The 15,043-nt window shown below is 58.0% G+C and overlaps 3 protein-coding genes across 3 annotated transcripts in view; all 3 read left to right on the forward strand.

The window, feature by feature from the left end:
• Positions 1 to 821: 821 nt before the first annotated feature.
• NDUFA11 (NADH:ubiquinone oxidoreductase subunit A11) lies at positions 822 to 9,060 on the forward strand. The gene is made up of 4 exons (XM_050770892.1): positions 822 to 962; positions 6,404 to 6,496; positions 6,836 to 6,958; positions 8,881 to 9,060. Exons 1-4 carry the CDS (start codon positions 866 to 868, stop codon positions 8,991 to 8,993), a joined length of 426 nt encoding a protein of 141 aa, XP_050626849.1. The 5' UTR covers positions 822 to 865; the 3' UTR covers positions 8,994 to 9,060.
• FUT5 (fucosyltransferase 5) overlaps positions 6,883 to 15,043 on the forward strand; it is a 46,202-nt gene continuing 38,041 nt past the window's right edge. Inside the window, exon 1 of the mRNA XM_050770603.1 lies at positions 6,883 to 6,958. The gene's annotated coding sequence lies outside the window, so the exon portion shown is untranslated. The remainder of the gene's footprint in view (positions 6,959 to 15,043) is intronic.
• On the forward strand, positions 9,260 to 12,691 carry LOC126941661 (proline-rich protein 36-like). Its single transcript, XM_050768336.1, has 3 exons — positions 9,260 to 9,540; positions 9,710 to 9,890; positions 11,156 to 12,691. The coding sequence occupies exons 1-3, from the start codon at positions 9,260 to 9,262 to the stop codon at positions 12,689 to 12,691; spliced, it is 1,998 nt and encodes a 665-aa protein (XP_050624293.1).

Consider the following 15,043-nt stretch of genomic DNA (forward strand, 5'->3'; position numbering starts at 1 on the left):
CCGCCCTACTTGGAAGCTAACACCAGGATTGGCCCGGACTCCGCGAAACAGCATGTTGCCCGTCAGGGGCAGATCCAGGCACGGCCTCGCCCTTTTATCCTTTATAGTCTCGGATTGGTCAAGTCCCTTTTAGGTTCTCCCTCCAATTCTAGCCACGCCCTCAAGTCAAGCGCCTGGGTACTTCATCCGGCCTAGGGCGTGGAATAGCCGCTGGTTGGACAGAGGCCACGTCCCGCGGAGCTTCTAGTATTGTCATTTGTCACTTTTCCGTCTAGTATTGTCATTGGTCATCTTCTCGACAATCCCCGCCCCTGATCCTGTCCATGGCCCAAAACAGTAGCACGCGGCTTAGACTCCAGCTTGGTGACTGACCACAGGGCATGACCACTCGCAATACAGATTCTGACACTGGGTGTGGCCACATCCCCGCCAAGCCCCGCCCCACAGCCATTGTCTCGTTTTGTCTCGCTACTATCAACTGCAGTCCCGCCCGTCCCAGTCTGAGCCTGGCCCCTCCCCTAGTAGATTAGTCCCCGCCTCTGGTAGTCAAACCGTCCCTAACCTAGGATTCCCTCAGCTGAGACTAGCGAAATCTGTTTGCACTGATCGCAGTCGTCCTCAGTTTTACCCTCTGGGAATCGGCCTGGGGGTGCACGTGCTGCTCTCTTCCACCAGGCCCGTCCCTGGCGCGTGGCGCGATCCGTGTCCATGTCCGCGGCTGTCAATAAAGTTGCTCACTTGTTGCCGGCCCGCTACCCCGAGAGGTTGCGCGCGCAGCCCGAGAAGTCTCGCGATAGCCAGCTGCGTCTGCCCTTGCTCTTGCCGAGCCGGCGGGGTCTGAGGTGTGGGATCAGGGTAGCAGGCTATGGCGCCGAAGGTTTTTCATCAGTACTGGGATATCCCCGATGGCACCGATTGCCACCGCAAAGCCTACACCACCACCAGTATTGCCAGCGTCGCTGGTGAGCGCCGACCGGGCCCGGAGGGTGGAGGGCCGAGGCCGCAGGGAGGTCGTGGGGTCACTGGGGGCTGTCTGTTTGAATCGAACGGGGCTGGGAGTCTCGCGGGTACGCACGTGGTCGTCATCGTGGTGTCTTGGGCAGCCGTAGAGGGGGGATCTTGTGTGAAATGGTTGTTGGTAGGGAATCTAGCAGGGTTGGGGAGCACTGGGAGGTCGTGACATGCGACAAACTAGTCCCTGGGGTCGTCTGAGGCGGTCCCAAGCGATCGCCAGGCTCGGGGAAATTGTGGAGTGAGACATGGCCATTATCAGGTCCAAGGAGCTAGGGGAGCACGAGACTTTCCAACGGAGTAGCAGATTGTTAGAGGTGATCATGAGTCATGATTGGGGCATCTGAGGGCGGTACAAAAGTTTGAGAAAGTTTTGGGGTGGGATGAGGTCTTTCTGTGGTCAGGGGGTGCTGAGTGGTTAGGGACACCTGAAGCTTTTACTGGGACTGCCAGAGAGGTCCTAGGTGAGGTGGATCAGGAGCTACTATGAGGGTAGTCTTGCAGGGGAATAAGAGGGACCCACAAGCCCTGGCATTCTCTCTCTCTCTCTTTTTTTTTTTTTTTTTTTTTTTTTTTGAGACAGAATCTTGCTCTGTCGCCCAGGCTGGAGTGCAGTGGCGCGATCTCGGCTCACTGCAACCTTCACCTCCCTGGTTCGAGCAATTCCTCTCCCTCAGCTTCCCAAGTAGCTGGGATTACGGGCGCGCGCCACCACGCTCGGCTAATTATTTGGTATTTTTTAGTAGAGACGGGGTTTCACCATGTTGGCCAGACTGATCTGGAACTCCTGACCTCAGGCAATCCGCCCGCCTCAGGCTCCCAAAGTGCTAGGATTACAGGCGTGAGCCACCACACCCGGCAGGCCCTGGCATTCTCTTATAGGGTAGACCTGAGTCTTGCCCCTTCCAGCCTAAGCGTTTCATGGGCATCATGTCCTTTAATTCTCAGCCACAGGTTGGGACTCATCAGGTCCCAGATGGGGCTGGAAGGAGGAGACAGCTTGTCTCGGGGTGTGGTGCTGATGAGTGAAGGACTTCTGGGACCAGGGGCGCTCCCTAGGGGTCTTAGAGGGGGAGGTCAGAACTTTTGACAGAGTCGCCATGTCAGGGGATCTCTGATGGCATCACATTTAGATTTAGGGGTGGTCAGGGCTTCTGTGAGCCCTCCAAGGGTGCCCAGGGGTCTTCAAGAGTGACATTCGTTCTCCCTAAGGTTTTTTTTTTTTTTTTTTTTTTGAGACAGAGTCTCATTCTGTCACCCAGGCTGGAGTGCAGTGGTGCAGTCTTGGATCACTGCAACCTCTGCCTCCCAGGTTCAATGTATTCTTCTGTCTCAGCCTCCCAAGTAGCTGGGATTACAGGTGCCTGCCACCATGCCTGGCTAATTTTTGTGTTTTTAGTAGAGACAGAGTTTCACCATGTTGGCCAGGCTGGTCTGGACCTCCTCACCTCAGATGATCTGCCCACCTTGGCCTCCCAAAGTGCTGGGATTACAGGCATGAGCCACCGCACCCGGCCTTCTCCCTAAATTCTTCAGTGACAGCTCCACTCAGTGTACAGAACTTGGCTGAAACTTGTTTCTGGGTCCTCCCCTCACTGCCCCACTCACTTCATTCCGGGGCTCCCCTAACTTCTCATCTGAGGGAGATAAATTGTTTCATGGCTGGTTTCCCTGAGTTGGGGGCCCTGGACGAGGGGGATACTGTACTCAGCAGAGCCCAGGACCTGTGGGCACACGATAACTATGGATGAATGAATGAATGAAGCATCTTGTGGGTATCATTTGTGAGTGAATGAATGAGTGAATGTGGCACCTTGTTAGGTACTCGGTAACTTTGAGTGAATTAATGAGTGAATGAATGAGTGCATGAGTGGCAGTAGCTGAATGAATGAATGATGAATGAGTGGCAGTAGCCGAATGAATGAATGAGAGTGAATGAGTGGCAGTGGCTGAATGAATGAATGAATGCAGGAGAATGAGCGACAGTAGCTGAATGAATGAATGAATGAATTCACACTGGGTCTGGTGGTCCCTGTGGGAGGCTCAGAGGGAACCAGCAGAGGGGGAGCAGAGGGAAGGGGGCCTTTTGAAGGGCTCTGAGGGCTCCTGGAGGGGTGGATATGGCAGGACACCACAACTGGATGACAGCTGTAGCAGAGTTGGGGTGGGGCAGTCCTTGACCTCTATGGGATGATCAGGGGGTCCCAGCTCGTCCACTCCCAGCTCAAGGACTTTGGAAGGGATGGAGGATGGTGGGCACGCTCACGGTGTCAGCCGTGCTACATGAGCTGCTAGGGGCCTCTTGGCCAGGACCACTGGCATATGGGGGTGGCATAAGGAGGTTCCGACCAGGAGTCCCTCGGTGACTGGGTTCTGGGGGCGTCACTGAGTCTTGTCTGTAGTTCCCTCTTGAGATGAGAGGGTTATAAGACTCTCATGGCAGCCAGGCGCCAAGGCTCACGCCTGTAATCCCAGCCCTTGGGGAGGCCGAGGTGGGCAGATCACGAGGTCAGGAGATCGAGACCATCTTGGCTAACACGGTGAAACCCCGTCTCTACTAAAAATACAAAAAAATTGCCGGGTGTGGTGGCGGGCGCCTGTAGTCCCAGCTACTTGGGAGGCTGAGGCAGGAGAATGGTGTGAACCCGGGAGGTGGAGCTTGCAGTGAGTCAAGATCGCGCCACTGCACTCCAGCCTGGGCGACAGAGCGAGACTGTCTCAAAAAAAAAAAAAAAAACTCTCATGGCTGGCCCAGCTCTGGATCAGGACTCATCAGGTCCCAGGCAGGGCTGTCAGTCCCCTCTCATTAAGAATCTTCAAGGCTGAGGCAGGTGGATCACCCAAGGTAAGGAGTTCAAGACCAGCCTGGACAACATGGTGAAACCCTGTCTCTACTAAGAATACAATAATAATAATAATTAGCTGGGCATGGTGGCGGGCGCCTGTAATCCCAGTTACTCAGGAGGCTGAGGTGGGTGGATCACGAGGTCAGGAGATCAAGACCATCGTGGCTAATGTGGTGAAACCCTGTCTCTACTAAAAATACAAAAAATTAGCCGGGCATAGGCCGGGCGTGGTGGCTCAAGCCTGTAATCCCAGCACTTTGGGAGGCCGAGATGGGTGGATCACGAGGTCAGGAGATCGAGACCATCCTGGCTAACACGGTGAAACCCCATCTCTACTAAAAAAAATACAAAAAACTAGCCGGGCGAGGTGGCGGGCGCCTGTAGTCCCAGCTACTCGGGAGGCTGAGGCAGGAGAATGGCGTGAACCCGGGAGGCGGAGCTTGCAGTGAGCCGAGATCCGGCCACTGCACTCCAGCCTGGGCGACAGAGCGAGACTCCGTCTCAAAAAAAAAAAAAAAAATTAGCCGGGCATGGTGGCGGGTGCCTGTAGTCCCAACTCGAGAGGTTGAAGCAGGAGAATAGCGTGAACCTGGGAGGCAGAGCTTGCCGTGAGCCAAGATAGTGCCACTGCACTCTCAGGCTAGAGTGCAGTGGCACGATCTCGGCTCACTGCAACCTCCGCCTCCCGGGTTCAAGCAGTTCTCCTGACTCAGCCTCCCGAGTAGCTGGTACTACAGACTTGCACCACCACGCCTGGCTAATTTTTGTATTTTTAGTAGAGATGGGATTTCACCATGTCGGTCAGGCTAGTCTCAAACTCCTAACTTCAAATGATCCACCCACCTTGGCCTTTTAAAGTGCTGGGATTACAGGCGTGAGCCACCACACCTGGTCCTCCATCCACCTTTCTGAGGTCGAGCAGGGATCCCAGGGGTTGGTGTGGGATTAGGAGAAACCAGATCCACAAGGCACTTTTTATATGCGGTCCCTTTCTCTGCATCCTGGGCCTGTTTCCCCATCTGTGCTTGTGGGAAGCAGACGGTCCCTCCTCTGGGCTGCTCTGAATATGAACCCCACTGCTGGATGTGAGTCCCCCCATTTGCTCTTGAGGGACAGAACCAATATGAGCTGGACTGGATCTGAGGCTAGGGTGCTATTTGGGGGGGTTACTGCCAGGCCTGGCAAGGCCTATGGGTCCCGTGAAGCTGGATGGGGAACTGGGGTGGAACCTACTCCCCTGGGGCAGTCGTGGCAGTTGAAGCATGGGCTGTGGTCAGACCTGCCTGGCGTCCAGGCTCGCTGTGCTGGTGACCTCTGGAGAATTGCTTTACATCTCGGAGGTCCCCTCACCTCCCGTGAAGGAAGGGATAACAGGACTGAGCCCATCAGGCCTTGAGGAGGATGAGGGCCCTTGTGGCCCATCCCTGGCAGTTCTGTTTTCTCTGGGATGGGCTGGCCGCAGGAGGACCCTGCCTGCAACTGGGCCACGTTTCAAGGCTATAGGGAGGAGGGGGGCGCTTGTCTGCCCGGAGCATTCAGGCGGAGGATTGGGGAGCCCCAGCTCGGGCTGGCTCAATCTGCCTATCCACCGTGGAGGGGCTGGTAAAGCTGGATGGGTTCTGGGAGGAGGTGGCCTAATGGCCTGCTCAGCCTCACTCACCCTCCTGAGTGCTCGGCCTCACTCAGGAGGGTGAGTGAGGCCCCTAGGCTCCCAACAGGGACAGTGGGCTGGGATCAAACCTCTGTCCCTGCCACCTACCTGGTCCTGGGTTCTGGGCGCAGCCCCTGCCCAGGCTCCTCCTGCATAGAAGCCAATGTCAGGGGCCAGGCGGCCGGGGGAGATGGCAGAGATGGAAAAGCTGACCGGAGGGGTGAGGCTGGGCAGCGGGGGCGGTAGCCAGGCAGCCAGGTGTGCAGAACGAGCCCAGGCCCGAGCTGCCAGCAGGAGGGGGTCGAGAGTGGCAAGGAGGAGGCGTTGGCAGCCAGGGAGGGAAGCAGAGCGGCTGCCAAGGGGGATTAGGCCCAGGAGCCCCGGGCCCCACAGGAGAATAGAGCCATTGATGGGAACCCAGAGCTGGGGCCCTGGTGCCAGGGCCTGTAGGGGGCGCCGCTGAGCTGGCCCGCTGAGCTGAGCAGGCCGGAAGCAGCTGCAGAACCAAGGTCTCAGGCCTGTTCTTGTGTCCACCATGTGGATGAGTCTCCATCTGCCGGCCGGTGCGCAGCTAGGGCCAACATGGCTGATGGGTGCCCAGCAGGTGCTCTGCAGGAGCCGGTACTGGTCAGGCTTGAGAAAGTGGCTAAGGGAGGCCTGGCAGGGAGTGGGGAAGGAAGTGAGAGGCCCCCCAACTTGGGAGCAGCAAACCCGAGTTCAAATCCAACTCTGCCACTCAGCAGCCGGAGGCACCATGGGCAAAGAAGGGGGGCTACTGGGAGCCACCTGGGGGCATTATGAGGACTGAGGGAGAGACCACCCAGTGGGGTGCCCGGCCAAGCAAGGGCTTAGCAGCAATGGGGTCTGAGCAGCCTCCCTCCCCTCTGTCTCGCAGGCCTGACCGCCGCTGCCTACAGAGTCATACTCAATCCTCCGGGCACCTTCCTTGAAGGAGTGGCTAAGGTCGGACAATACACGTTCACTGCAGGTGAGCAAGCTGGTCTAGGCATGGCTGGGCCCTCTCCTGGCACAGCCGCAGGTCTCGGAGCACATTTCACAGCTGCCTCTTCTCCCTCACTCCCCAGCCTGTGTCCCCAGTGCCGGCCACCAGGAGAAAGTCGGGTGTTCCTTTATCGGGAACACATGTAGGGTAGGGAGGCCCAGGACACCAACTCCAGGACTGGGGCCGGGAGGCTGCCATGCACAGCAAGTGGCTGAGCCATGGCGTCTGTCTCCATCTAGACGCTGGCAGTGAGCGCCCAAGAGGCTCCTGCTGCGCCCCTCTCAGGCCCTTGCTCAGCGCCAACTCTTCCCATCTACCCCGCAGCTGCTGTCGGGGCCGTGTTTGGCCTCACCTCCTGCATCAGCGCCCAGGTCCGCGAGAAGCCCGACGACCCCCTGAACTATTTCCTCGGTGGCTGCGCCGGAGGCCTGACTCTGGGGGCACGCAGTGAGTAGACCGCTCCCCACCCCCACCTTCCTCCCAGCCTGGCAGAATGACCCCTGACCTCTGCTCATCCTCTACCCTCTCTGTTCCATCCCAGACAAGGAGCAAAGCAGCCTTCTTGAACACCAGCCATTTCAGTCATAGCGACAGTTGCTGCTGCTGCTTAAGCACTTACTGTGTACCACCACACTAAGCCTTCATCTCAGCCCATAGGGCCCTCCCTGACCTGCCCTGTCCCCTCTCCACCCTCCCCTCCTCACTCTGCTCCAGCCACACAGGCCTCCTTGCTGTTCCTCCCACATGCCAGGCACAGTCCTGCCCCAGGGCCTTTGCATGGCAGTGCACTGCCTGGAATGCTGTTCCCCTCACTGTCCTGACCAACCTGTGTACAAGCCAGCATCCCCGCCACCCTCACTCTGTGTCCCCTTCCTTCTGCATGCCTTGTCAGAGGACACAGGTCACCAAGGTCACCACCTGTCTCTGCCACTGGCCTGTGAGTCAGAGAGGAGATGCTGGTCCTCGCCCTGCCAGCTGTCTCCCTGCACCTGGAGCCCTGCAGGGGAGCTGCCCCCGCAACCTTCACTTTACAGAAAAGGGCATTAGGGCTCAGGGAGGGAATGAATTGGCCCAAAGTCACCTGGAGGAGCAAGTGGCCTTCTTTGCAGCCATCAGAGGGTGCAGCCCTGGTGGAGGAGGCCCCGCTTGGCACAGGGGAACCCGCTTCGAGCATGAGCCAGACACCACTCCTCCTGCTCTCCCACGGGCCCAGGCTCAGGGTCAGTGCCCGCCTGTGCCCCTGGCCTACCCTCAGCCCGCCAAGGCTCGGGCCCTCAGGGCCAGCGGGAGGAGTGAATGAGCCTTCTTGCAACTCAGCCGCTCTGGCCTGGCATGTTGGGAGTGATGGATGGCAGGTTCCGGGCAGGCAGAGAGGGAGGGTGCGAGGGCAGGGCCTATTCTGTCTCTGCATCAAGACCTTGGGGAGGCCCTGTCCCTCCCCAGCTCCCACTGGAACTGGTCAGAGGTTAGAGGTGGGTTGAGGTCTTTTTTTTTTTTTTTTTGAGACGGAGTCTCACACTGTTGCCCAGGCTGGAGTGCAGTGGCGCGATCTCGGCTCACTGCAAGCTCCGCCTCCTAGGTTCCCGCCATTCTCCTGCCTCAGCCTCCTGAGTAGCTGGGACTACAGGCGCCCGCCACCGCGCCCGGCTAATTTTTTGTATTTTTAGTAGAGACGGGGTTTCACTGTGGTCTCGATCTCCTGACCTTGTGATCCGCCCGCCTCGGCCTCCCAAAGTGCTGGGATTACAGGCTTGAGCCACCGCGCCCGGCCGGGTTGAGGTCTTGACTGTAGCCTAGCTTGGGCTGGAACTGCTCCCCGCCCCCAAGCCAGCCTCCCTGTCTCTCTTCAAAGGGTGTGAGTCCCTGTAGGTCCTGGTGTGTGGGACACACCTCCTTCCTCCTCTGGCCCAGGGGCTTTGGAGCAGGAGAGCTCGGGGAAGTGGGGGCACCATCTAGGCTCCTTGGTACACCAACCACGGGACAGATGCATGGCCTAGCCCTGGCATCCATGAGCAGAGGAGAAACTGAGACACACTGATGTGTCACCACTGCCCGGTGCCCAGCCTTGCCGCAGCCCCAGGCGGGGGCAGCACAGTGTCCCTCTCATAGGAGGCAATCAGTGTGGGGCGGGATGAGGACCCACAGCCTGGGTTCCTGCTGGGAAGCGACCTGGACTCCAGCCTCCCTGTGTGCGTCAGTTTCCACATCTCCAGAGTCTAGGGCCCTCCTCCTGAGTGACTTAATCCCTGAAGAGAGTGTCCTGTCAGGGGTCTCACTCTGGCTCCCCGGGTAGGCACTGGCCAGGGCGTGGAGCATCTTGGTCCGGCCGAGCTGCACCCGGCCCTGACATCACCTCCCCACTCCCACAGCGCACAGCTACGGGATCGGCGCCAGCGCCTGCGTGTGCTTGGGCATAGCGGCCTCCCTGGTCAAGATGGGCCGGCTGGAGGGCTGGGAAATGTTTGCAAAACCCAAGGTGTGAGCCCTGTGCCAGCCGGGACCTCCAGCCCGCAGAATGCGTCCAAAAATAAATTCTGTGTCTATGTGTGTGTCAGTGTCCGGAGGGCTTGGTGACGGCGACACAGCGGCCAGCGAGGGCGGATCTGGGAGGGAGTGAGGAAGGGAGATAAGATAAGGCCCCCCGCACACGCGCCTGCCTGCCGCCCGCCGTCCCTGCCAAGTGTACCAGCCTGGCCCCAGAGAAGTGGTAGTGCATCAGGCTAGGGCCATCGGGAGCCAAGAGGGGAGATGGCTGGACGGACCCCTCTGCTTCCCCCAGTTCCCAGGGCAGGGCGGGAGCGTGCCAGTGACCTGCCAGCAAGTGGAAGCTGGGCCCCGCCGCCCATGGCCCTTCCCTCAGCACTGTCGGCTCTGGTCACAACCCCCCTGCAGATCTTGAGCTATCCCTTCTCTGGGCCTGTCCCCAAAGCCAACAACATGTGGAAAACACGCCCAGGCCCCGTCTCCAAATTCCTGGGCACTGGAGCGGAGAGCCCCGGACAGGCTGGCCCAGCAGCCGTCCCCATCCGGCAGGTCACTCGGAGCCCCTGGGGCTGAGACAGAGTGGGACAGGACGCCCCTCAGCACCTGGCTGGTGGCAGCGACAAGGGAAAGAATTGCAATCCCTTCCCGCCACCTGTCAGGCCAGTGATTTAGGTGGCCCTGGAATGCTGGCACCACCCCAGGCCCCTTTTCCAGAACTGGCTCGTGCTCCCTGGCAGCTGGAGAGGAAGCCTGCGAGCTCCGACATGCTGCAGTGGACTGTAAATTAGGGCGCTCCAGGCTCCACCCAGGGGAGCGGAGCTGTGCGCAGCCCCCGCTGGGATGGATCTGGGTCCTGCTGGCAGGCCGGGGACAGCAGGAGCCGGCGGGACTGGCTGTAGCCCTCCTGCCCACTCCTCACCCATGTCCAGCCCCATCTCCTCTCTTTTCTCAAGCCCACCCATGGGGCCTAGATGTGGTGAAAAGCCAGACTTTCAGCCTCATATCCTTATCTGTCCGCCTCCATGTAGTAACTCAGCCTGGAACTCCTGGATCCAAGCAATCCTCCCCGCTCAGCCTCCCGAGTAGCTGGGACTACGGCCACCGCCACTATGCCCAGTTAATTTTTTAAAAATATTTTGCAACCGGGCGCGGTGGCTCAAGCCTGTAATCCCAGCGCTTTGGGAGGCCGAGACAGGCGGATCACGAGGTCACAAGATCAAGACCATCCTGGCTAACACGGTGAAACCCCGTCTCTACTAAAAAATACAAAAAACTAGCAGGGCGAGGTGGCAGGTGCCTGTAGTCCCAGCTACTCGGGAGGCTGAGGCAGGAGAAAGGCGTAAACCCGGGAGGCGGAGCTTGCAGTGAGCCAAGATCCGGCCACTGCACTCCAGCCTGGACGACAGAGCGAGACTCCATCTCAAAAAAAAAAAAAAAAATGTTGTAGGCTGGGCCTGGTGGTTTGAGCCTGTAATCCCAGCACTTTGGGAGGTGGAGGCGGGAGGATTGCTCAAGGCCAGGAGTTTGGAACCAGCCTGGGCAACGCAATGAGACCCTGTCTCTACTAAAAAATTCGTCTTTTTGAGACATAGTCTTGCTCTGTCTCTCAAGCTGGAGGGCAGTGGCAGGATCATGGCTCACTGGAACCTTGACCTCCCTGGCTCATGCGACCCTCTCATCTCAGGCCTCCCTGGTAGCTGGGACTGCAGGTGTGCACCACCACAGCCAGCTAATTGTTTTTATTTTTATTTTTTGTAGCGATAGGATCTCACTGTGATGTGCAGGCTGGTCTCAAACTCCTGGCCTCGAGCAGTCCTCCCACCTCGGCCTCCCAGAGTGCTGGGTTTGTAGGCATGAGCCACTGTGTGCAGAGATTCTGGGTCCCTTCTTTTAGCCCCTGCCTCGAACGTCCTCTCTGGAGAGAGCACAGATGTCCACATGTGTTCCAGCCCAAGGTGGGCATGCAGTAGCTCAGTCATGTCCACTTTCGGAGCTGGGTGCCTGGGCCTCGGGCTCCCTGAGAAAGGGTGGACACGCCTACCCCGCCCCAGAGGGGCAGGGGTCCTGACACCTGTCCAGGCCCTAACAGAGTCGTTGTTAAAACAAAGTCTCTGGGTTCAAATCCCAGCACTTGATTCTTTCCTTGTTCTGTCCTCAGAGGACGGCAGCTCCCACGCCTCAGCTTTTCCACCTAGTAAATGGGAATCAGGGCCCCTCAGAGATGCCTCACAAAGAAAGACAGTTCCAGCCCCCTGCAGGCATCCCATCCGCTCAAGGGCACCAGCCTCCTCTGTCTCTGCTGCGGCCGGCAGGGGGCAGCGCCCACCGCGGCACGGCCTGTCAGGCAGCGTGGACCCGGGTGGTCATCCCCAGGCCCCCAGCCCCGCGGTGACGACAGGCGTCAGATTCCATCCCTTCCTCCGCACTCGAGTCCTTGTCTGTCCCTCATCCCCCTTCCTTCCCATGCATCCTGCCTGCAGCAGCCAGGTGACAGCTTCTAGGAATAGGCAATATAGCCCCAAATCTCCAGCCAAGGACACCGAAGGCTGGACAGGAGAAAAGACTAGTCCAAGTCCCCACGACGGTCACCCTCAGCCCTGCACCACAGCCGCTTCTGGGACCAGTTCCACGCAGGCCTCTGCTCCCTGTCAGCCCTTCCCCAGCCCTCCAGGCCCATGTGTGGCCCAAACCCTGTACCGGATCTCTCAGCCCTCTTCCACGGATCACACACTCAGCACATCTCTCAGCCCTCTTCCACAGATCACACACTCAGCAGATCTCTCAGCCGTCTTCCACGGATCACACACTCAGCAGATCTCTCAGCCGTCTTCCACGGATCACACACTCAGCAGATCTCTCAGCCCTCTTCCACGGATCACACACTCAGCAGATCTCTCAGCCCTCTTCCACGGATCACACACTCAGCACATCTCTCAGCCCTCTTCCACGGATCACACACTCAGCAGATCTCTCAGCCCTCTTCCACGGATCACACACTCAGCAGATCTCTCAGCCCTCTTCCACAGATCACACACTCAGCACATCTCTCAGCCCTCTTCCACAGATCACACACTCAGCAGATCTCTCAGCCCTCTTCCACAGATCACACACTCAGCAGATCTCTCAGCCCTCTTCCACGGATCACACACTCAGCAGATCTCTCAGCCCTCTTCCACGGATCACACACTCGGCAGATCTCTCAGCCATCTTCCATGGATCACACACTCGGCAGATCTCTCAGCCCTCTTCCACGGATCACACACTCAGGCCCGCCCGGGGTGGGGGAACTGGAAATGTAAAGGCAACAAGCCCCTTCGCACCTCCCAGCCCCAGGTGCCCCCGTGTTCAAGGGAGCCGACGGCTCAGACCAGGGGCTGTGCTCGCCGCCTACCCAGCCCATTCCGGGCCAGCTGCCAAGGTTGGCGCAGGCCTGCCAGGCCCCCCCACCCCGCCTGCAGGACAGGCCCCCCCACCCCGCCTGCAGGACAGGCCCCCCAGAATGGAACAGGAAGGGGTGGCCTCTTGCTAGGCTCCAGGGAACCCCAAAGCCCAGGCCCCCTGGCCCATAAACATTTACTAGGTTGTGGACGGCTGATGTCACTCCTGCCCCACACGCAAGAGGGCCCCCGTCTAGAACATCTGCCCCAGCGGGCTCCCTGGGGGGGCTGTGGGGGACCCTTCTGGAGTTCACCCTGAACTTCATGGAGCCCTTCCCAGCCCCAGGCAGTCAGGACTGGAACTGAGGGGCAGAGCCTCCCTGGGGAGCTAGGAGGGCTTCCTAGAGGAGGAGGCGGCACAGCAGAGAGGGCCCAAGGATGAAGAGGCTTTTCCAGGTGTGCCCAGCGGGAGGGTGGTCCAGGCAGAGCACACAGCGACAGTAAAGGCCTGCTGTGAGGGAGAGCAGTGGGCGATCAGGGGCCTTCTGGCCCAGGAGAGGTGCCTGGGGGCTGCGGGGCGCGCACTTGCTTCCCGAGAACCCATCTCTGGAGACATCCTCAGCAGAAACAAGGCTCCAAGAACACTGTCCTGGCCCAGCGCCATGGCTCATGCGTGTAATCCCAGCACTTCGGGAGGCCGAGGCTGGCGGATCACTTGAGGTCAGGAGTTTGAGACTACACTGGCCGACACGGTGAAACCCTGTCTCTACTAAAAATACAAAAATAAGCCAGGTGTGTGGCAGGCGCCTGTAATCCCAGCTACTGGGGAGGCTGAGGCAGGAGAATCCCTTGAACCCGGGAGGGGGAGGTTGCAGTGAACCGAGATCACGCCACTGTACTCCAGCCTGGGAGACAGAGTGAGACTTTGTATGAAAAATAAATAAATAAATAAATAAATAAATAAATAACGCTGGCCTGGGCTGGCGCTGACCCAGGCCCCGCTGCCAGGGGTCTCTAAGCTCTTGAGTTCACCCCTCACCTCCTTCAGTTCTCAGTTCACAAGCCACCTCCTCCTCTCCCCCGCCAGGCCACCAGCACCCCACACTCATTTGCCTTCTAGTTTTGCCCGTAGCCCGTGCCAGTTTCTAAACCCCGCATCACCATCACGTGTGTTATTTACGTGTACCTCCTTGAGGACTGGGACGTATCCTGGCTGTTATCTCCTCTGCTTACACCCCGGCACCCAGCCAAGGAACGCAGCAGGGCTGGAGAACTATGCGTGGAACGAATGAATGGATAAACAAATGAATGAATCTCCTGGTCTGCAAAGGGTGGGAGGTTCAGAGGTGGGGCCTGAGAACCACTTAGTGGTGGCTCTGCACCCTGCCTGGCCCTGCTCTGCTGCCTGGGTGGTGTGGGCGCTGGGAGAGGGGTCAGGGTTCTTCTCACTCTCCCCCCGATGAGATGATGGCTGCAGTGGAGTGCGGGAAGGCAGGGCGAGAGAAGCCCTCCAGACCCGGGGGCAAGACTCAGAATTCATTCAACAAACAGTCATGTGCAGTATAACAGCGTTTCGGTCACTAACGGACTGCATGTGTGAAGGGGGTCCCATAAGACTTTTTTTTTTTCGAGACAGAGTCTCTGTCACCCAGGGGTTGAAGCGATTCTCCTGCCTCAGCCTCCCGAGTATCTGGGATAACAGGTGCGCGCCACCATGCTCAGCTAATTTTTTGGTTTTTGTTTTTGTTTTTTTGAGACGGAGTTTCGCTCCGTCACCCAGGCTGGAGTGCAGTGGCGAGATCTCGGCTCACTGCAAGCTCCGTCTCCTGGGTTCAAGTGATTCTCTGCCTCAGCCTCCTGAGTAGCTGGGATTACAGTTGCCCATGACCACACCCGGCTAATTTTTTTTTTTTTTTTTTTTTTTTTTTTTGTATTTTTAGTAGAGACGGGGTTTTGTCAAGTTGGCAAGGCTGATCTCGAACTCCTGACCTTAAGTGATCTGCCCTCCTCAGCCTCCCAAAGTGCTGGGATTCCAGGCGTGAGCCACCATGCTTGGCTCCCATAAGAATTTATACCGTATTTTTACTGTACCTTTTCTGTTTGTGGATGTTTAGAGACAAATACTTGTCGTGTTACAATCGCCTGCTGTATTCAGTACAGTCACACGCTCTGTAGGTTTGTAGCGTGGGAGCAGTAGGCGGTACCATGAAGCCCGGTGTGCAATACACGCTACCATCTGGGCGTGTGTATGCTAGGATGTTTGCGCATGGCAAAATCATCTAATGACGAATTTCTCAGAACATGTACCCATCATGAAGCAACTACTGACTGTGTGTGTGTATATATATTTTATATATATATATATACTTTTTTTTTTTTAAAGAAAGGGTCTTGGCCAGGTGCAGTGGCTCAACGCCTGTAATCTCAGCTCTTTGGGAGGCCAAGGTCGGCAGACCACTTGAGGTCAGGAGTTCGAGACCAGCCTGGCCAGCACGGCAAAACCCCATCTCTACTAAAAATACAAAAATTAGCCGGGCCTGGTGGCGGGTGCCTGTAATCCCAGCTACTTGGGAGGCTGAAGCAGGAGAATCGCTTGAACCTGAGAGGGAGAGGTTGCAGTGAGCCGAGATTGTGTCACTGCACTCCAGCCTGAGGGAACAGAGCAAGACTC

Source organism: Macaca thibetana, chromosome 19 (genome assembly GCF_024542745.1).
Source record: "Macaca thibetana thibetana isolate TM-01 chromosome 19, ASM2454274v1, whole genome shotgun sequence".
NCBI classification, from domain to species: domain Eukaryota; kingdom Metazoa; phylum Chordata; class Mammalia; order Primates; family Cercopithecidae; genus Macaca; species Macaca thibetana.

Bases quoted from the DNA above. Each gene is read 5' to 3' on its own strand.
- NDUFA11 (XM_050770892.1), top strand. From the start codon at position 866: ATGGCGCCGAAGGTTTTTCATCAGTACTGGGATATCCCCGATGGCACC. The intron at 6,497-6,835 runs GTGAGCAAGCTG...TCTACCCCGCAG, and splicing joins ACAATACACGTTCACTGCAG to CTGCTGTCGGGGCCGTGTTT. The intron at 6,959-8,880 runs GTGAGTAGACCG...CCACTCCCACAG, and splicing joins CCTGACTCTGGGGGCACGCA to CGCACAGCTACGGGATCGGC.
- LOC126941661 (XM_050768336.1), top strand. From the start codon at position 9,260: ATGGCTGGACGGACCCCTCTGCTTCCCCCAGTTCCCAGGGCAGGGCGG. The intron at 9,541-9,709 runs GCAGGTCACTCG...CCCCTTTTCCAG, and splicing joins CCAGCAGCCGTCCCCATCCG to AACTGGCTCGTGCTCCCTGG. The intron at 9,891-11,155 runs GTAGCCCTCCTG...CTGTCCTCAGAG, and splicing joins AGGAGCCGGCGGGACTGGCT to GACGGCAGCTCCCACGCCTC.